This window comes from Rhinoraja longicauda, chromosome 35, assembly GCF_053455715.1.
Source record: "Rhinoraja longicauda isolate Sanriku21f chromosome 35, sRhiLon1.1, whole genome shotgun sequence".
Lineage (NCBI taxonomy): Eukaryota > Metazoa > Chordata > Chondrichthyes > Rajiformes > Arhynchobatidae > Rhinoraja > Rhinoraja longicauda.
Window position 1 is genome coordinate 1,888,821 of NC_135987.1, and position 22,095 is coordinate 1,910,915.

Genomic DNA, 22,095 nt, shown 5'->3' on the forward strand with positions numbered 1-22,095 from the left:
GGGACATTGGATATTGGCTGAATTTGCTTTCTTTGCAGCAGCAAAGACCAAGGGGGGAGCCAGGTAGAAGTGTGCAACATTTTGAGAGGTGTTGGTGGGGATAGATGGACGGTAAACCTTTCCCAATGTCAAAACCGCAGAAATGTCAAAGGCAAAGAGGCAGAGGTTTAAGGTGAGAAGGGTGGTGGAAATCAGGAAAGCATTGTCAGGGGGCCGAGACTCTCACCAAATTCACCAAGAATTTGGACATGTATTACCAAGCCACTTTATGGTAATGGTAAACGAGATTCGTATAAATAGGGTGACAAACCTATATGCAGTAAAGGGCCTTTATCCATGTGTGAGTCTACAACTCTACCCTGAGAGTGACTGAGGAATAGAACATACTCTGTGGCAAGAATAAATTCATGGCCAGGAAGGTTCGGTCACATTTGAACCAGGGAGACCTAGCTAACTGGATATAGAAGGAAGACACAAAATGCTTGAGTAACTCAGCGGGTCAGGCAGCATCTCTGGGGAGAAGGAACGGGTGACGTTTCGGGTTGAGATCATTCTTCTCACTGATGTCAGGGGAGGGTGCAGGACAAAGATAGAACGTAGTCGGAGACAGTAACATTAATGGGAGTACTGGGAAGGGGAAGGGGAAGGGGATGGAGAGAAGAAGCAAGGGCTATCTGAAGTTAGAGAAGTCAATGTTCATACCGCTGGGGTGTAAAATACCCAAGCGAAATACGAGGTGCTGTTCCTCCAATTTCCGCTGGGCCTCACTCTGACAATGGAGGAGGCCTAGGACAGAAAGGTCAGATTGGGAATGGGAGGGGGAGTTGAAATGCTGAGCCAACGGGATAAGTGCTGAGCCAACTGGATATAGAAGGGTCTCGACCCGAAACATCACCCATTCCTTCTCTCCTGAGATGCTGCCTGACCCGCTGAGTTACTCTAGCATTTTGTGATACCTTCGATTTGAACCAGCATCTGCAGTTATTTTCCTACATAACTGGATGTAGAATTGGCTTCTTGGAAGGAAGCAGAGGGTGGTGTTTTTTTTTATTGGAGGCCTTTGACCTAGTGGTATGCCTCGGGGATTGGTATTGGGCCCATTGCTGTTTGTAGTTTGTATCAAAGATTTGGGTGAGAATATACAAGGCATGATTAGTAAGCTTGCAGTTGACCCTGAGGTAGGTGGTATTGTGGTATTGTGGTATTGTGCACACTGAAGATGGTTATCAAAAATTACAAAAGCTTTATAACACACAGTGAAGAAATTAAGGAACATTTTGTTAAGGTTGAGTTGATTATCATTACCAACTAAATGTCTTAAGTCCACACCCAGGGCATCATGTAGATACGTAGCTGGAGAGGGCCATGTATAGTTCCTTATAGAATGCGGGTTCTCTGGATAAGGAGCCACTATCAGTGAAGCAGAGGAAGTCTTACTTAACCTGTCTGCACCATCTAATCCTCTGGTCCAGTCTGTGACTCAGGATGGAGGGGCTGAGGAACTAAACCACTGTCAAAAACCTCACCCACCTCCCGCTGCCTGTCCTATCCTGTATTTTGTATTCAACTGTCTCCCCCATCATATCCCCAATTAGCTCTCGTCTGCCGTGCCAACAGTTTGCAGTCCCCACACTGGGCTCATCAGTGGCTTCCAAACCCGGAAAAATAGAGAGGAAGCAAGTCATCTTCAATCCAGAGATTTATAGGCCAATTGGCTTTGGTAAAAGTAGTAAATTGTCCCTATTGTGTAGGATAGTGATGGTACACAGGGTGATCGCTGGTCGGCACAGACTCGGTGGGCCGACGGGCCTGTTTCCCCACTGTATCTCCAAAGTCTAAAGTCACGGGGCTGCCCAAGAAGCCATGCTCTTGCATTCTTTGCCTAGCAGAGATCTGATCAATTCATCTATCAGAAAAGGATCTGTTTTGCTATCTTCCCAATGACCTGTCAGGCATGGCCTAAGGCTCTGCGCTTTGCAGCTTTTATATTCATGTGTGTGTGTGTTCTCACTCTCCAACTGCCCGTTCCAAAGCTCTCATGTTTGCATCCCTCTGACTGCCTCCATTAACCCATTGATTGAATGATTCATCCAAATTATCCCCTTGCCTCACCTTATCAAAGATATTTCATTTTGTTGGAGTGCTCTCTGTCACCCTCTCTGCCACTGAAGCTGACTGGTTTTCTCTCTTTTTCAATTCTGGTGAAGGGTCTTCAACCTTAAATTACTTGACAGATTAACTCCGCAGATGCTGCCTGAGCTACTGTGTTTCCAGCATTTTCTGCTTTCATTGAAGACATCGACACTAACCTGAAATTGTATTAAATCTAAGCTGAAAGTTGACACTTAAACTTGCAATACCTGTGGTTCATGAGGCAAAAGGAAGTTCAAAGAGTTGAATCCTGCATCTTCCACTGAAGAAACATTCTCGTCTTCATCTATGGAACACACATGTTGAGCAAAGATCAGTTTCTCCTAGAAGTTTGAACATGGTCTTTTTGAAGGAAAATGTTCTTTGGTTTTTTGGTATGGCATGTTTGCCTTCATTGGCCGGGACACTGAGTATAAGAGCCAGGAAGTCAAGATGCAGTTTTGTAGGATATTGGTTGGGCCACATTTGTGTATTGTGTGAAGTTCTGGTCGCCCTGTTATAGGAAGGATGTGGATGCTTTGGAAAGGGTTCAGACGTGGTGACCAGAATGCAGCCTGGATTAGGGCTTATTAGCTACAAGGACAGGTTCCAGAAACTTGGATAGTTTTTTTCTGGAACGCCGGAGGTTGAGGAGAAACATGACAGACGTATATCAGATTATGAGAGGCACAGATAGGATAGACAGTCAGAACCTTTTCCCCAGGTAGAAATATTAAAGACAAGAAAGCATAGCTTTAAGGTGAAGGGGGAAAGCTTAAGAAAGATTAGCGGGGCTTATTTTATTACCCAGAGGGTGGTGGATGCCTGGAACACGCTGCCAGTAGTGCTGGAGGAAGGAGGTGTGATAATGGCGTTTAAGAGGCTTTTAGATAGGCACTTGGATGTGCAGGGAATGTAGGGACATGGATCAGGTACAGGCAGACACAAAATGCTGGAGTAACTCAGCGGGTCAGGCAGCATCTCGGGAGAGAAGGAATGGGTGACGTTTCGGGTTCAGACCCTTAAAAGGGGCTCGACCCGAAACATCACCCATTCCTTCTCTCCCAAGATGCTGCCTGACCCGCTGAGTTACTCCAGCATTTATTGTCTGCTTTAGATTTTAACCAGCATCTGCAGTTCTTTTCTTATATATCTTGGCATCATGTTCAGCATAAACTTTGTGGGTTGAAGGGCCTGTTTCTGTGCTGTACTTTTCTACGTTCTATATCTGTACCTACCCAGAGTAAGCGATCAACAAGATACCAAGTGTTGACAAGGTCCTGAAATTTAGTGAGAACAAGAGCTCTGATGAGCCAACGACCTCGACCATTATCTGAAGGAGAATTAGAAAATGCTGGAAACACTCAGCAGGTCAGGCAACCTCAGTGGGACGAGACACAGAGTTAATGTTTCAGGGCGTAGACCCTTTGTAATAAGCTCCTCACTCAAACTGAATTCCCATCTGTACAATTTGCTTTGTTACCAGGAATACTAGCCTTGATAAAGAGTGCAGTTCCAGTTGCTTAACTGACCCAAAGATGTCATTAAGCAAAAAAGATTCATAAGGATGTTACCAGGATCAGTGGGTTATAATTATAAGGAAAGACTGAGGGGTGACCGTAGAGAGGCATATAAAACCACGAGGGGTATAGATGAGGTGAACGGTCAGAATAGTTTTCCAAGGATACAGCAGTCTAACTGGAGGGCATGGGTTGAAGGTGAAGGGGGGAAGAGATTAAAGGTGACCCGAGAGGCGTCTGCTCCACAGAGAGGGGCTAGATATGTGAAACAAGCTGCAGAGGAAGCAGGAGAGGCAGATATAATTACAAAGTTTAAATGGTATTTACACAGGTACATGGATAGGAAAGGATTAGAACGATATGGGCCAAATGCTAGCAAATGGCACTGTCAGGCAGACAACCTGGTTGGCGTGGATGAAGTGGGCAAATGGGTCACTTTCCACGCTGTATGGCTCTGTTTTGCTCCTCTTTCTAATGTGATTTCCGTTGATGTATTTTGCTTTTTTCAACTTAAATTCAAATTATTTTCGCTTTCCTCTCCTATGTAAGCTCGTCTCCCATTCGAGTCCCATATTTCCTTTTCATTCCATCCTCAGTCCCCTCCCCGTCTCTTTCCATCCATGTCTCCTTATCCAACATCCCTGGCCTTTGTCACTTACTCCAACCATCTGCCATTCCAACACCCAGTCCCCTCACCTGTATCCACCTATGACTCTCCAGGCTTTGCCCTACCCCCCTTCCCACCCATCAATCTGAGGAAAGTTCCCGACTTGAAATATTGTCTGTACATTCCCTTCACAGATGCTGCCTAACCTACTGAGTTCTTCCAGCAGTTTGTTTTTGTCTCAAGATTTCAGCATCTGCAGTCTCGTGTCTCCACTTTGTTTTCTCACTTTTCCTGTTTCAATAAAGGGTTTTAATTTACTCTTTCTTCTCACTTGACTGACCTACTGGGAGTTTCCAGCATTTTCTGATTTTATTTCACATTTTATAATATCTGCATTGAAAATAAAATGTCATTCACTATTCCTTGTCGTACTTTATTTTTCTCTCGGGCACCTCTGCCAATAATCTAAGTTTCAAATTGGAGTATAAAACATGGATCACACATGGAGAGGATTTTGTGAAAGAAAGCTTCATGCTGTACATCTTTGTTCCATCGGATCCAGGCGATGTTTAACATTCCCAGCGGAAAGTCTGGATTTGAGGGCACCGAGATCTTGTACTCCTCGAACTCCTGTACTCATTGGCCTCTCTGGGGAAGACATGCATGCCACCTTGTCTACCAGTGTCACCACCTTTAGAAACTAGGAACTTGTATCCTGAAGTCTCCTGATTCTATAACAGTCTCCAGGGCCCTGTCACTATTGTTTAAGTCTTGCCCTGGTTTAGACAGAGTACAATATCAAATAACGATGAGACGGAGCACAGGAAGGAGATTGAGAACCTCGTGTCCTGGTGTCGAGGCACCAACCTTTCCCTTAATGTCAGCAAGACAAAGGAGATAGTGATCGACTTCAGGAAGTGAAGCGGTACACATACCCTAGTTTGCATTAATGGTGCCAAAGTAGAAATGGTCGAAAACTTCAAATTCCCAGGAGTCAATATCACCAACAACTTCCCCTGGACCAACCGTATTGAAGCAACAACCAAGAAACTACACCAACCCCTCTACTTCCTTAGAAAGCTTAGGAAGTTTGGCATGTCCCCAATGATTCTCACCAACTTCTACAGATGTACCATAGAAAGCATTATATCAGGATGGATCACAGCTTGGTTTAGGAACAGCTCCATCTAGAACCATAAGAAATTGCTGCAAATTGTGGACGCAGCCCAGACCATCACACAAACTAACCTCCCTTCCATTGACTCCATCTACACCTCACGCTGCCTCGGCAAGGCCAGCAGCATCATCAAGGACCAGTCTCACCCTGGCCACTCCCTCTTCTCCCCTCTCCAATGAGGCAAACGGGATAGAAGTGCGAGTTTCTTCCCAGCTGTTATTAGGCAACAATCATCCTACCACACCAGAGAGCAGTGCTGAACTACTATCTACCTGTTTGATGACCCTCGTATTATCCTAGACTGGACTTTGCTGGTTTTACTTTGCACTAAACGTTTTTTCCTTATCACGTATCTATACACTGTAAATGGATTGATTGTAATCATGTATTGTCTTTCTGTTGACTGGTTAACATGCAACAAAAAGCTTTCCCTTGTACCTCAGCACGCGTGACAATAAACTAAACTGACTATCTCTTCGCATTCGTCTGAGTTAAATGCCATCTTGCTGGGTCTTCATTCTACCCTGGTCCACTTAGGACAACAGGAACACATACGTCAGGCTGTTCATTGATTACCGCTCAGTGTTCAATACCATCGTCCCTTCCAAATTCATCGTCAATCTCAGGTAAATGTGCAGGAAGGAACTGCAGATGCTGGTTTACACTGAAGATAGTCACAAAATGTTAGAGTAACTAAGCAGGTTAGACAGCATCTCTGGAGAGGAATGTGTGACATTTCAGGTCGAGTCCCTTCTTCAGATTAAGAATCAGGGGAGGGGGCGTCTAGAGATATGGATGGATAAGGTGTGAAAATGACAGATCAAAGCAGACGATAATGAAGGAAATGAAGAATGGTTCATTGTTGACAGAGGGAAGGTGACAACGAGGCATACAATCAAAAAATAATCAGGACAGTGAAACTAGTCGGAGAATGGAGAGAGATGGAAAGCAAGGGTTGCTTGCAGTTGGAGAAATCAATATTCAAACTGGGTTTCTACTCATCCCTACGCAAGTGGATCATTGACCTTCATCAGCAGACATCTGTCAGTATAAATCACCTGCTCCTCACTGACCATCAGCAGCACAGGGGCATCTCAAGGCTGCGTGCTCAGTTCCCTGCTCTATTCTCTTGATACCCATGGCAGGGCAACCAATATCATTTTAAAATTTGCCAACGATACCACCCTTGTTGGTTGGGTAATGATTAGTCCGGGTACAAGAGGGAGCAGCATTATATGGCTGGGTGCTGCCAGAACAACAGTCTTGTTCTCAGACTGCAGAGCAGTGGGGAATATTCACTGGTTGAGGGTTGTTTTAGTTTAGTTATACAGGCCCTTTGGCCCATCGAGTCGACGCCGACATTCAATCACCCGTTCACACTAGTTATCCCAGTAGATACGTGGGGCAATTCACAGAGGCCACATTACCCTACAGACCCGCACGTCTTTGGGATGTGGGAGGAAACCGAAACACCTGGAGGAAACCCACGAGGTCACAGGGAGAACGTGGAAACCACACAGATCAGAAAGGCTAAATACCAGGGTGCAAAGATCGAAAGCAAATAGTAGAAGGATTTTACATTTATACCAAGTCAATTAACCTCCAAACCTGTACATCTTTGGAGTGTGGGAGGAAACCAAAGATCTTGGAGAAAACCCACGCAGGTCATGCAGAGAATGTACAAACTCCTCCGTACAGACGGCACCTGTAGTCAGGATGGAACCAGGGTCTCTGGTGCTGTGAGGCAGCAGCTCTACCACTGCGCCACCGTGCCACCCCGTGTCACTCCGTGATGTAGGAATGTTTTTTTGACGATTCCACAACACTCAATTATATTTGGACTGCATCAAAACACGAGGCACTCCACACCGACCGTATGGATGAACTACAACAATTGTTCATCCCAGTTTGGCAAAATAATAAATCAGGGAAGGTAGTGCATCCGTGGCTAACAATGGAGATTTGGGATAGTATCAAAACAAAAGATGAAGCGTACAAATTAGCAAGAAAAAGCAGCCTACCAGAGGACTGGGAGAAATTCAGAGTCCAGCAGAGGAGGACAAAGGGCTTAATTAGGAAAGGGAAAATAGATTATGAAAGAAAACTGGCAGGGAACATAAAAACTGACTGCAAAAGCTTTTATAGATATGTGAAGAGAAAAAGATTAGTTAAAACAAATGTAGGTCCCTTGCAGTCAGAAACAGGTGAATTGATCATGGGGAACAAGGACATGGCAGACCAATTGAATAACTACTTTGGTTCTGTCTTCACTAAGGAAGACATAAATAATCTGCCGGAAATAGCAGGGGACCGGGGGTCAAATGAGATGGAGGAACTGAGTGAAATCCAGGTTAGTCGGGAAGTGGTGTTAGGTAAATTGAATGGATTAAAGGCCAGTAAATCCCCAGGGCCAGATAGGCTGCAACCCAGAGTGCTTAAGGAGGTAGCCCCAGAAATAGTGGATGCATTAGTGATAATTTTTCAAAACTCTTTAGATTCTGGAGTAGTTCCTGAGGATTGGAGGGTAGCTAATGTAACCCCACTTTTCAAAAAGAGAGGGAGAGAGAAAACGGGGAATTACAGACCAGTTAGTCTAACATCGGTAGTGGGGAAAATGCTAGAGTCAGTTATTAAAGATGGGATAGCAGCACATTTGGAAAGTGGTGAAATCATTGGACAAAGTCAGCATGGATTTATGAAAGGTAAATCATGTCTGACGAATCTTATAGAATTTTTCGAGGATGTAACTAGTAGAGTGGACTTCCAGAAGGCTTTCGACAAGGTCCCACATAAGAGATTAGTATGCAAACTTAAAGCACACGGTATTGTGGGTTCAGTATTGATGTGGATAGAGAACTGGCTGGCAGACAGGAAGCAAAGAGTAGGAATAAACGGCTCCTTTTCAGAATGGCAGGCAGTGACTAGTGGGGTACTGCAAGGCTCAGTGCTGGGACCCCAGCTATTTACAATATATATTAATGATTTGGACGAGGGAATTGATTGCAACATCTCCAAGTTTACGGATGACACGAAGCTGGGGGGCAGTGTTTTCTGTGAGGAGGATGCTAGGAGGCTGCAACGTGACATGGATAGGTTGGGTGAGTGGGCAAATGCATGGCAGATGCAGTATAATGTGGCAAGAACAGGAAAGCAGACTATTACCTGAATGGTGGCTGATTAGGAGAAGGGGAGATGCAACGAGACCTGGGTGTCGTGGTACATCAGTCATTGAAAGTAGGCATGCAGGTGCAGCAGGCAGTGAAGAAAGCGAATGGTATGTTGGCATTCATAGCGAGGGGATTTGAGTATAGGAACAGGGAGGTTCTGCTGCAGTTGTACAGGGCATTGGTGAGACCACACCTGGAGTATTGCGTACAGTTTTGGTCTCCTAATCTGAGGAAAGACATTCTTGCCATAGAGGGAGTACAGAGAAGGTTCACCAGATTGATTCCTGGGATGGCAGGACTTTCATATGAAGAAAGACTGGATAGACTCGGCTTGTACTCGCTGGAATTTAGAAGATTGAGGGGGGATCTTATAGAAACTTACAAAATTCTTAAGGGGTTGGACAGGCTAGATGCAGGAAGATTGTTCCCGATGTTGGGGAAGTCCAGAACAAGAGGTCACAGTTTAAGGATAAGGGGGAAGTCTTTTAGGACCGAGATGAGAAAGCTTTTTTTCACACAGAGTGTGGTGAATCTGTGGAATTCTCTGCCATAGAAGGTAGTTGAGGCCAGTTCATTGGCTATATTTAAGAGGGAGTTAGATGTGGCCCTTGTGGCTAAAGGGATCAGGGGGTATGGAGAGAAGGCAGGTACGGGATACTGAGTTGGATGATCAGCCATGATCATATTGAATGGCGGTGCGTACAGGCTCGAAGAGCCGAATGGCCTACTCCTGCAACTATTTTCTATGTTTCTATGTTTCTATGGCACAGTGTAGTGCCCCGATAATATTGAGGTACGAACTGCTCATCGACAAGTGACATTCATGACACACACACAAGTGCATCACCAACCAGAGAAATGACACATTCCTTTGATGTTCAAAGGCATGACTACCATCACCCTCCCAGTTTCAACATTCAGCCGCACCACAACTGCCACACAGTGGGTGTAAAGTACACCTTGTACAGAATTCACTTCAGCCACTCTCAACAGCGCTGCTGATATCCGTGGGCCGAGGGCATCGCATTCACAGTTTCTTGTGCCCATATAAATGTTATTCTTTTCCTTCTTTGTTAATTGGTCTAAACCCTGGAACTCCCTATCTAACAGCTTAAAAACAGGACATTTACCAGATAGATTTCAGCTGACAACCAGCCTCTGCAGTTTGGTTAACCTTTGGCAATAAATGCTAGCCTTGTTTGTGACAGCCACGACTTGTAAATGAATTAAAAAAGAGTCTGATAACAGATCTATGACATAACAGATTTATAAAAATGCATTTTAGAAACCCACAAATAGTCCTATTTACTAAGTAAGGAGACTTATTGCAAGCTAGTCTACAATAAATGGTTGAGCACCAAAGGATGTTGATGAACAGAGGGTCCTTGGAGTTCACGTCCACAGTTCTCTGAAAGTGGCAACACAGGTAGATAGTGCGATGAAGATAACATACGGCATGCTTGCCTTCATCACACTGGACATGGAGCATAAAACCTGGGACATTGTGATGCAACTTTATAGAACACTGGTTCGGACAACTGAGTGTGGTTCTGGTTACATAGAAATGAGAAAAGTACAGCACATGAGCAGGCCCATCGGCTCACAATACCTGGGTTTAATATAATGCCAAGTCAAATTAATCTCCCCTGCCTGCAGGTATCCCTCCATTCCCTGCATATGCAGGGACCTATCTAAAAGCCTCTTAAATGCCACTATTGTTTCTGCCTCCACCACCACCCTATCCTAGGAGAAAGACTGACGATATACCCATCCACGTCTCTCGTTATTTTATATACTTCTATCAAATCTCTCCTCAACCTCCAACATTCCAGAGAACACCATCCCAGTTTGTTCAACCTCTCTTTACAGTTAATACCTTCTAATCCAGACAGCATTATAGCCAACCTCTTCTGCACCCTCCAAAGCCTCCATATCTTTCCTGTAATGGGACAATGAGAACTACACACAATACTCCAAATGCGGCCTGACCAAAGTCCCACAAAGCTGCACCATGACTTCCTGACTCTTACACTCAGTAGGCAGACTGATGAAGGCAAGCATACCATATGCTTCCCTTACCACTCTGTCACCCGTAAAAGAATGCAATTGAGCTGAGAGAATGCAGAGGAGATTCACCAAGATATTGCCTGAATTGGAGGACCTGTGTAATGGAGAGGGGTTGAGAAGACTGGGTTTGCTTACCCTGGAGTGAAGGAGGCTAAGGGGTGATCCGGTAGTATACCAAATTATGGGGTAGAGAGTCATAATCATAAGGGGCAAGTAGGGGAATCACAAACAAGACAGCAGAGGTTGAAGGTGAACGGAAAGAATTTTAAAGATGATTTGAATGGTTGACATCTACAACTCACTGCCAGATGAGGCCCGTGAGTCAGATACAATCACTATGATTCAGAGACATTTAGACAGGCATTTAAAGAGGCAACCGTAGACCTATTTGGACCTATTGTGGGCCAATGGAATGAATATGAGCACAGAGGTCAACACGGACTTATCTATGCTTACACCCCAGACTCAGTGAAATGATAATTAATTGTGAGGATGGCACGGCAACATACACAGGCACTCGCCGGCAAAGTAGTTGTACTAATCATAAGCAGGAACTACACTGAGTGCTGTGTCTCCTTCTCCATCCAAGCGCAGCATAGGTAATGGGCCAGTGAAACTAAACCTGGAGCAGGAGGTGCACAAGGCTTGAAGCCCACGCATCAGCTTCTCGTGGAATGATGACACAGTTGCTGAGACTGTCATTAACAATGGGCCAGGTCTATCATTGGCCTGACACTGCTAGTTGCTGCTCCCTGGCCCACACTGTTCCCACACAGTGCGGTCCCGGCCAGCCTCCTGCAGGGATGTCAGCTCCATGGCATCCTCGACACACACTTTGTGCAGAGCCTCTCCCAGTTGAAGTGACTGACACAGCTGCTGTGGAAGCTATCATGACCCTGACCCCACCCCCCCCCCCCCCCCCCAGGGCTCAATGGTCTCAAAGTAAATGTTTGTGATACTTGGAACCTGTTAAAAAAAAATGAAAGTAATGTTAATTTTTTTAAAAAGTTATTAAAAAACAAATTAAAACACAAATTAAAAACACCCACATAAAAAACAAGTAAAAATATCTAAAATAAAATTAATTAAATCAAATAAAAGGCTTCACACCGTCATTACTCCCATCCATTGTGATGGGCCTATTGTACGTGCCAGGTTAACCAGGCAAAGGATTACAACATAGAAATGGACAACACAGGAACAGGCCATTCAGCCCACCATGTCTGTGCTGACCGTGAAGCCAATTTAAACTAATCCCATCTGCCTTCACATGGTCCATCCCTCCATTCGCTGCCTGTTCAGGTGCCTCTTAAACATTCCCATCACATCTGCTTCTCCCAGGTTCCTGGCAGTGTGTTCCAGGCACCCGCCACCTTCTGTGCAAAATACTCACCTTGGAAATCTCCTTTAAACTTTCTTGTTTGCACCTTAGAGCTATGCCGTAAAAGTATTTGACATTTCCACCATCTGACCATCTACCCTCTGTATAGGAAAAAAAACTACAGATGCTGGTTTCAATCGAAGGTAGACACAAAATGCTGGAGTAACTCAGGCAGCATCTCTGGAGAGAAGAAATGGGTGACGTTTCAGGCTGAAGAAGGGTCTCAACCCGAAACATCACCCATTCCTTCTCTCCCGAGATGCTGCCTGACCCGCTGAGTTACTCCAGCATTTTGTGTCTACCCTATGTATGCCTCTCATAATTTTATAGACTCTATCAGGTCGACCCTCTGCTTCCATGCCCCAGAGAAAAATATTCTAATTTGGTCAACCTTCCCTTCACGTCAATACTCTCTAATTCAGGCAACATCCTGGTTAGCTCTTTCGAACCCTCTCCAAAGTGCCCACAAACCTCCTGCAATACGGCAACCAGAACTGCACACAGGACACCAAATGCAACCCGATTAGAAATGTTATACAGTGCAAAACGACTTCCCACCTTGACACCCGACTAGGAGCCAGCGCTGCCCTCGCAGCTGTGGTTTGCCTGCAGTCCGTTTGTCTTTTGTGTTTTTTGTTGTTTTTGTCTGAATTGTAGTTTTAATATGGTGTAGTGTTTGTATGTTATGTGGGGGGGTGGGGGTGGGAGGGAACGGGAACTGTAAAATTCTCTCTCCCGAACGGAGACGCGACCTTTGTTTCTGTGTCGAGTCTCCGTTCTCATTGCGGCCTACCACCGGCCATGCACCTGGGACCACCTGGGGCTCTGGTTCGCAGAGCCCGCGGCCCGGACTCACCACCTGTGGCGCTGGCCGCCTTCGGATGTTGCGGGAGCGGCTGCGACTCGTCTCCGGAGGCTTCGGCGCAGGCCGCGTGGACGTCGGAAGCCTGCAGGCCCCTGGATGGGGGCCGACATCGGGGCCTCCGGCAGCCGCAGAGTCTTCGCCCCCCCCAAATCGCGGGGCTTGGGTCGGCCCGCCGTGGACCTTTCACCGTCCGGCTCGGCGCTTCAATGTCGGGAGCCCCGACCGCCCCAACGTGGCAACTCCAACAGCCTGACCGCGGGAGAAGACGGCAGGGAAAGAGAAAAATACATTCTGGCCTTCCATCACAGTGAGGAGGTGACTGGAGGAGACTCACTGTGATGGATGTTTCTTTTGTTTGGTGTTAGTTTATGATTGTATGTGTTATTGCATTTTTATTGATTATTCTTATTGGTCTTATTGTTGAACTGCGGGTAATGTTTCATTTCACTGCACATGTAGGTGTATGTGACAAATAAACGACTATTGACTAATAAAGGCAAGAATGCCATCAGCCTTGTTTACTACCCTTACCATTCTTTATGTCTGTCAGTTTCTCAAGACGTTGGTGAGGCTGCACCTGGACTATTGTGTTCAGATTTGCTCACCCTGTTATGCCGTTGAGCTGGAATGAGTGCAGAGAAGATTTACAATGATGTTGCCAGGACTTGACGGCCTGAGCTATAGGGAGAGGTTAGGCAGGCTAGGTGTAAACATACAAAATAGGTGAAGGAGGAGGCCGTTTGGCCCTTCGAGCCAGCACCGAGTATATTCTTTGGAGTGCAGGAGACTAAGGCATGATCTTTTACAGGGATGGAGATTCATGAAAGGCAGAGATAAGTGAATGCACAAGGTATTTTCCCCCATGGTAAGAGAATCAAGAATCAAGGACAGAGGGCATAAGTTTAAGGTGAGATTTAATAAGAACCCAAGAACAACTTTTTCATACAGGGTGTGAGGGATAGATGGAACGAGTAAATCTCGTTGAGGCAGGTGCAATAACAACATTTAAAAGGTAGGAGGACAGGAAAAGAGGGATCTGGGTCAAAGGCAAATGGGACAAGTTGGTCGGCATGGACGTGTTGGGCTGAGGTGGGTTGGGTTTCTGTGATCCAATCTATTTGTGCTGCCACTTTGAGGGAGCTAAGGGCGAGCACACCATTCAGTTTACTTTCTCTTCCATTTCAACCCTCAAGGTAAAGCGCCTCTCTCTTGACCCGATTGAACCCCATCTGCCATCTAAACATTATACCAACCAATCTAAATCCTGCTGTATCCTTTTTGTGTTGTTTGCAAATTTACTAATCAGCCTACTTACATTTTAATGCAATTTATTTATAAGTATCACAAACAACAGATGTATAAGAACACTGTACAAGAACATGGCGGAACACCACTGGTCAAGATCTTCAGTCAGAATAATACGTCTCCACTGCTACCCTCCTTCAATGGCCAAGCTAATAGTTAACCCAATCGGTAATTCTCTGTGGTTCCCACGTGCCTCGATCCTCTGCATCAGCCTGCCATGAGGGACCTTGTCATATCTTCACTAAACTCAAGTCGTAGAACCGGAGCGCAGGAGGACATCGATGCCCGCTCTGATTTGTTCTGAACCTTTCCATACCTCTTGTTTCCCTCTTCCCTGACTCCCAATTTGAAGAAGGGTCTCGACCCAAAAAGTCACTATTCCTTTACTCCAGAAATGCTGCCCAACCCTCTGAGTTACTCCGACATTTTGTGTCTATCTTCACTAATCTCTATGTGGACAACATCCAACAACCTGCCCGCTTTGATCATCTACATCAGCCCCTCAAAAAACTTAATCAAGTTTGTAGGACGTGACCTCTGCCTGGATGTTACCACATCTTACTCCAATAATTTCCCTACCACTGAAGTAAAAGTCCTGGCCTATAATTTCCTGATTTGACCCCATCGCTCTTCTTAAATAAAGGAATGATGTTGGCTGCTCTCCAATCCTCAGGGTAGATTTCTTAGTCAGACTTCTTGAAAATTTGTAAAAATCAGCATTTTCATGACATATCCATGGCTATTGGTCTGCTGAGCAGATGGCTTCACGACACCTCCACTTAGGAACAGCTGAATCACCGGTATATCTGCATCAGATCCATGCAGATCTTGGCAGAAAGTTACTGCATTACATTTCATTAGTACAAGAATGATTTTCATAAAGTGCTATCTTTTGTTCAGTTCTTTTGTACCTGAAACATGTGCATCCCAATGCTTACGAATCAGCACCTCCATACACCTCACGACCTCCAGCCACACCTCATCAAAGAGCTCTGTCACAATAGTATTCCTTCTGCAGAGATGTGGAGAGATTGGAGGCAAACCACTTCTGTCTTTGTACTGCAAGGGCAGATCCAGCCTTGTCTCAGAGCCATCGTCCTCCCTGTGTGGATACACGGCACAAATCTGTCAATAAATTATGTCCATGCAAAGAAAACACATCAAATCGCATCCGGAAAAGGTGTCTGAAATAAGAGCAAGCCGAAAACCCACAATGAAAATGCACAGTCACAAAGTCACAGAGAAAGAAACAAAATCTTTACCCCATCATGTCCATGCCACTCAAGTCCCCATTGATATTAATCCCATTCCCCAGCACTGTTCATGGGGAATTTGCTGGAGTGATGCTTTCCATGCCTCAGTGACTCAAGTATGTCTCTAGATACTGCTTAAATGTTTCCTGAGTCTCGGCCTTGGTCACCCAATCAAGCACTGCCCTGCACTGCAAATGGCCGTCACCCTCCCACGTCACTTTAAACCTATGGTCTCAGATACCCTGCTGTGGGTGAATATTTCTTATTCTCACAATGTTGCACATTTCTATCTGGTCTCCCTTCAGCCTCTGCCCCAAGGAGAACAAAAACCGTCTTATCAAGTCTCTTCTCATAACTAAAAAGCTCTATCTCAGTCAGCATACATACAAACACCGAAAAAATTGGTGCAGGAATAGCGATTCAGCCCTTCGAGCCAGCACCGCCATTCAATATGATCATGGCTGATCATCTAAAATCAGTACCCGTTCCTGCAATTTCCCCATATCCCTTGATTCCGTTAGCCCAAAGAGCTAAATCTAACTCTCTCTTGAAAACATCCAGTGAATTGGCTTCTACTGCCTTCTGTGGCAGAGAATTTCCACAGATTCACAACTCTCTGGGTGAAAAAGCTTTTCCTCATCTCATTCTTAAATGGCCTACCCCTTATTCTTAAACCGTGACCCCTGGTTCTGGATTCCCCCAACATCCCCATACTGAGCACCTCCCCCATGCATTCACGTCCTTCTTATAGTGCGGTGATCAGAAGTGTACATAGTAGTATACATGTTCGCCAGAATGCTGCTTGGATTCGAGGGCATTAACTGTAAAGAAAGGTTGGTCAAACATGGATTGTTTTTAATGGGGAAACGTGATAGAAGCATAGATAGACAGTCAGAGCCTTTTTCCCCAGGGTGGAAACGCCAAAGACTAGAGGGCATTGCTTTTAAGTCAGAGGGGGGGAAGGTTAAAGAGGTACGCACGGCAATCTTTTCTACACAAAGAGTGGAAGGGTTTAGAGGAATATGGGCAGGTGGGACTAGCGTAAATGGGCATTTTGGTCGGCATGGACAGGTTGGGCCGAAGGACCTGTTTTTGTGCTGCATGATGCTAAGAGTGATGGGCACTGCCAGGTGGTGGTGGTGGAGCCAGGCACAGTAATGGCATTAGAGGGTTTTAGATAGGCACTGGACACAGGCAATGGACGGATACGGATCAGAGGAGATTAGTTGAACTTGGCATCATATTAGGCACAAACATTGTGGGCCGAAGTGCTTGATCCTGTGCTGTACACTTCTATGTTTGTCTGTGCGGCACGTGATTGTTCTCTCTGCAATTGTCTAGGTTTCCCTTGAATGCTCCAGTTTCCTCCCACATCCCAAAGATATGCTGAGGACAGACACAAAGGGCTGGAGTAACTGGTCACGCAGCATCTCTGGAGAAAAGGAATAAGTGACGTTTCGGGTCGAGACTTTTCTTCAGACCGAGACTCAGGGGTAAGAGAGACGGTACTTCAGAAAAAGGAATGGAAGATATGCAAAAAGCAATGATAATCAAGGATATGTGTGGCACACAACAGGCCATTGTGGGATAGGCAATAACGAGTAAAAAGACAGAGGAACTCAACAGGACGACAGTGAAACTAGTACAGCGACTAGGGTTTGGGAGGGACAGAGAGAGAGGGGATGCAAGGGTTACTTGAAGTTAGAGAAATCAATATTGATACTGCTGGGTTGTAAGCTGCCCAAGCAAAATATGGGATGCTGTTTCTCCACTTTACGTTTGGCCTCACTCTGACAGTGGAAGAGGCCCCGGATAGAAAGGTCAGTGTGGGAATGGGAAGGAGAGTTAAAGTGTTTGGCAACCGGGAGATCATGTAGGATGCGGTGGACTGAGCGAAGGTGCTCAGCGAAACGATCAGGAGTCTGCGCTTGGTCTCGCATAGGTGCACTACAAATTGCCCCTGCATAAGTGAGTGAGAGAATCTGGGTGGAGCTGATATAATTATGGGGTGAAGAGTTTACAAGAAAAAGGAATGGGTGCATGAGACTGCTCTGTAAGCTCCACACACTCGATAGTCAGAAACGGCCTCCTGCTATGTTGTATGACAATATGTCATGGTAGACATTAGAGAGCACAATCTTAGAGCTAACATCTGCTCCCTCAGGTCCTGCTGTAAGTGCTCATTCGTCTTTTCCATGTATTCCAAGTACCAATGTAAACTGCAACCTTTGGCTGTTTTCTCTTTTTCTTCAGAATGCTTCACAACCGTTCAGAGACATCCTTTACCCTGGCAGCAAGGAGGCAACACTGTCATGCCTCTGGCCACAGAAATGCCTGTCCATTGCTCTGACTACACAGCAAGGTACCACTGTGTCCTTCAACTTCTGCTCCTTTACCCTAGTGCAGTTACCCCAGTACCTACTCTACCCCAGTACCTTTCTTGACAATTTCTATCATTTTGCTTAGTCATAGAGTTGCAGAGTGTTGAAACAGGCCCTTCAGCTCAGCTTGCTCACACCGATCTACATGTCCCATCTACACTTGTCTCGCCTGCCTGTGTTTGGCCCATATCTCTCTAAACCTGTCCTAACCATGTACCTGTCCAAATGTTTCTTAAACGTTGCGATAGTCCCTGCCCCAACTACCTCCTCCAGCAGCTCGTCCCAAACATCCACCACCCTCTGTGTGAAAAAGTTACCCCTTAGGTTCCTATTACATCTTTCTCCTCTAACCGTACACCTATGTCCTCTGGTTCTTGATTCCCCTACCCTGGGCGAGAGACTCTGTGTGTCCATTCCTCTCATGATTTTGTACACCTCCATAAGAACACTCCTCATCCTTCTGCGCTCCAAGTCCTACCCTGCTCAAACACTCCCTACAGCTCCAGCCCTCGAGTCCTGGCAACGTCCTCGTAAATCTTCTCTGCACTCTTTCCAGTTTCACAACAATTTTTCCTACAACATGGCGCCCAAAACAGAACACAACAATCTATTTGCGGTCCCACCAATGCCTTGTACAACTGCAACATGTCCTCCCAACTTCTTTACTCATTACTCTGATGAAAGCCAATGTGCCAAAAGACTATTGGGCCACCGTATCTACCTTGGTGCCACTTTCAACAAACTATGCACATGTATTCCTCTATTCCTCTGCTTTAACACACTCCCCAGAGCCCTACCATTCACTGTGTCTGTCCTGCCTACGTTAGACTTCTCAAAATGCAACACCTCACATAACTCTGCATTGAATTCCATCAACCATTCCACAGCCCACCTGCCCAACCGATCAAGATCCTGCTGCAAGTTTTGACAACCATCTACAATTAGTGTCACATTGACAACTATCTACAATACCGCCCACTTTATGTCAAATTAGGCTATTCTATTAGCCGTGGTTGATCCTAATTTTTATGGATAGATATATCAGGGCAATTTTCACTCTGGTAAAAAAAATATCGTTATTGCAAATGTATGCAACAGCTTGGCTGGCTCCAAAGCATTTCTTCTCAATACAGCAAACATATTATCAACAGCCTTAGCATTAGCCATTAGCGACATCCATTGTGCTATATAGAATGGAATAAATTCAAGTTTACATTATTGTTAAGAGAAGAGGGAAACGGGTATTGATTTTCAGCATAGGGTTGTGATCAGTGCGTTATCAGCACTGTGAAGACGGAATAGGTTTTACAAGATGGTATTGAATAGAGAATGAATGACACTAAAGCTAATTTTAAAAACATCATGAAATCCATTGTTATTCTGGTTAAACTGGCTCTTTGATACTAACTGGTCATTGTAATGAAGTGCCAAATATTCCTCCATAAAGCCTTCCGCAACGATAACGCTGTCCTCCGACTCTTCTGCTTCCTCCACCCAGGGAAAGCTGCCGATCCTCTGCATGAAGTCGCTCCCTTTGCACAGAGGCAGCCCCAAGAACGCTGCACTCTTACCAACAAGACAAAGTCTGAAGAAAGAAAACACAATTCCATTTTGTTCAAAGATTCTGTTCACGTGGATATGCAGGAAGTGGAAATGCAGGCTGAGGAGATTAGTTTATGGCATCATGTTCAGCACAGGCATTGTGGGCCGAAGGGCCTGTTCCTGTGATGTACTGTTTTATGTTCTATGTGGTTTAAGGTAAACTGTGATAGAAAACTTTTCCATTCTCTAATGAATATCTGGCAAAGATCATTTGAGGCCGAGCTATGAGGCCCTGCGAGAATCTATATTCAATCCACAACCTGATATGATGGGAATAAAAACAAAAGCTCCTTATCTACTAATCTCTGCTGTTGGGTCAAGTCAGCACCAAAATAAAAGCAGAAAGTGTTGGAGATAGTCAGCGGGTCAGGCAGCATCTGTGGAGATGGAAACATAGTTAACATTTCAGGTTGGTGCAAGATCTGAAGCATTAATTCTGTTTCTCTCTCCACAGAGGGGTGGCACAATGGACAGCGGTAGAGCTGCTGCCTCAGCGCCAGAGGTACAGGTTCGATCCTGACCACGGGTGCTGTCTGTATGCAGTTTATACTTTCACCCCGTGACCACGTGGGTTTTCTCCGGGTGCTCTGGCTTCCTCCCAGACTCCAAAGACGTACAGGTTTGTAGGTTAATTGGCTTAGGTAAAATTGTAAATTGACCCTAGTGTACAGGATAGTGTTAATGTGCAGGGATCACTGGTGGGCATGGACTAACTGGGCCGAAGGGCCTGTTTCCTCACTCTATCTCTAAAGACGAAAGATGCAATGTATTTCCAGTTATTTTTATTTAAAATTGTTGTTTTATATGCATTACAAACACAAGATTGAGCTTGGGTGCAGTATCTCTATTGTGAAATTGTTTGCTGCTGTTAAGTCTAGGTAACACGAACATGCCCCATGGTTATATACATTGACATATCAGAGAAACTGGAGTAAAATCACAGAATGCCATAGAAACATAGAAAATAGGTGCAGGAGGAGGCCATTCGGCCCTTCGAGACAGCACCGCCGTTCATTGTGATCATGGCTGATCATCCACAATCAGTAACCCGTGCCTGCCTTCTCCCCATACCTCATGAATCCACTAGCCCCTAGAGCTCTATCTAACTCTCTCTTAAATTCATCCAGTGATTTGACCTCCACTGCCCTCTGTGGCAGAGAATTCCACAAATTCACAACTCTCTGGCTGAAAATGTTTCTTCTCACCTCAGTTTTAAATGGCCTCCCTTTTATTCTAACACTGTGGCCCCTGGTTCTGGACTCCCTCAATATTTGGAACATTTTTCCTGCATCTAGCTTGTCCAGTCCTTTTATAATTTTATATGTCTCTATAACATCCCCTCTCATCCTTCTAAACTCCATGAATACAAGCCTAGTCTTTTCAATCTTTCCTCATACGACAGTCCCACCATCCCAGGGATCAATCTCGTGAACCTATGCTCCAATGCCTCAATTACAAGGATGTCCTTCCTCAAATTAGGAGACCAAAACTGTACACAATACTCCAGATGTGGTTTTACCAGGGCCCTGTACAACTGCAGAAGAAACTCTCAACTCCTATTCTGAAATCCTCTCGTTATGAAGGCCAACATGCCATTAGCTTTCTTCACTTCCTGCTGTACCTGCACACCAACTTTCAGTGACTGGTGTACAAGGACACCCAGGTCTCGCTGCACTTCCCCCTTACCCAACCTGACACCATTGAAATAATAATCTGCCTCCTTGTTTATGCCGCCAAAGTGGATAACCTCACATTTATCTACATTATACTGCATCTGCCATCTCACTCAACTTGTCCAGGTCACCCTGCAACCTCCAAACACCCTCTTCGCAGTTCACACTGCCACCCACCTTTGTGTCATATGTAAACTTGCTAGTGTTACTTCTAATTCCTTCCTCCAAATCATTAATACATATGGTAAATAGTTGCGGCCCCAACATCGAGCCTTGCGGCACTCCACTCGCCACTGCCTGCCATCCTGAAAAGGACCTATTTACTCCTACTCTATGTTTCCTGTCTGCCAACCAATTCCATGTCAACACTCTACCCCCAATACCATGTGCTCTAATTTTGCTCACCAATCTCCTGTGTCCAATCCTTGGACCTGGTGGAAAGCTAAGAAGGAAATTGCGGAGGCCCTTGCAGAAATATTTACATCATCTTTAGCCACAGGTGAAGTTCTGAAAGGCTAGAGGGTGGCTAACATTGCACCATTAATTAAGAAGAGTAGCAAGGACAAGTCATGAATCTACTAGCTGCAAAGCCTGATGTCCGTGGTGGAAAAGTTGTTGGAAGGGATTATTTGGAACGGGATCTCCCAGCATTTGGACAGGCACAGATTGATTAGAGATGGTCAGCATGGCATTGTGTGCGGCAAATCGTGCCTCACACATCCAATTAGAGGCCACCAAGAGGAGTGATGGGAGCAGGATGATAGATGTAATCTATATGGACTTTAGCAAGGCCTTTGACACAAACCCACATGGTAAGGTAGTCTGGAAGGCTAATCACATGGAATCCAAATTGAGCTATCCAATTGGATTCAAAATTGGCTTGGAGGAAGGAATCAAAGAGTAGTTGAGGAGGGTTGTTTTTCTGATTTGAGACTTGACCAGTGGAGTGCCACAGGGGTCGGGGTTG

General features: G+C 45.3%; 1 protein-coding gene across 3 annotated transcripts in view; it reads right to left on the reverse strand.

The window, feature by feature from the left end:
- The window catches only part of fam149b1 (family with sequence similarity 149 member B1), a 73,995-nt gene that overhangs the window by 28,733 nt on the left and 23,167 nt on the right, over positions 1-22,095 (reverse strand). For all 3 annotated transcript variants that reach the window (XM_078428371.1, XM_078428370.1, XM_078428373.1), the window contains 3 exons: positions 19,262-19,438; positions 15,131-15,321; positions 2,361-2,437 (listed from right to left, as the gene is read on the reverse strand). In XM_078428371.1, the coding sequence (XP_078284497.1) occupies positions 2,361-2,437; positions 15,131-15,321; positions 19,262-19,438 (445 nt within the window). The remainder of the gene's footprint in view (positions 1-2,360; positions 2,438-15,130; positions 15,322-19,261; positions 19,439-22,095) is intronic.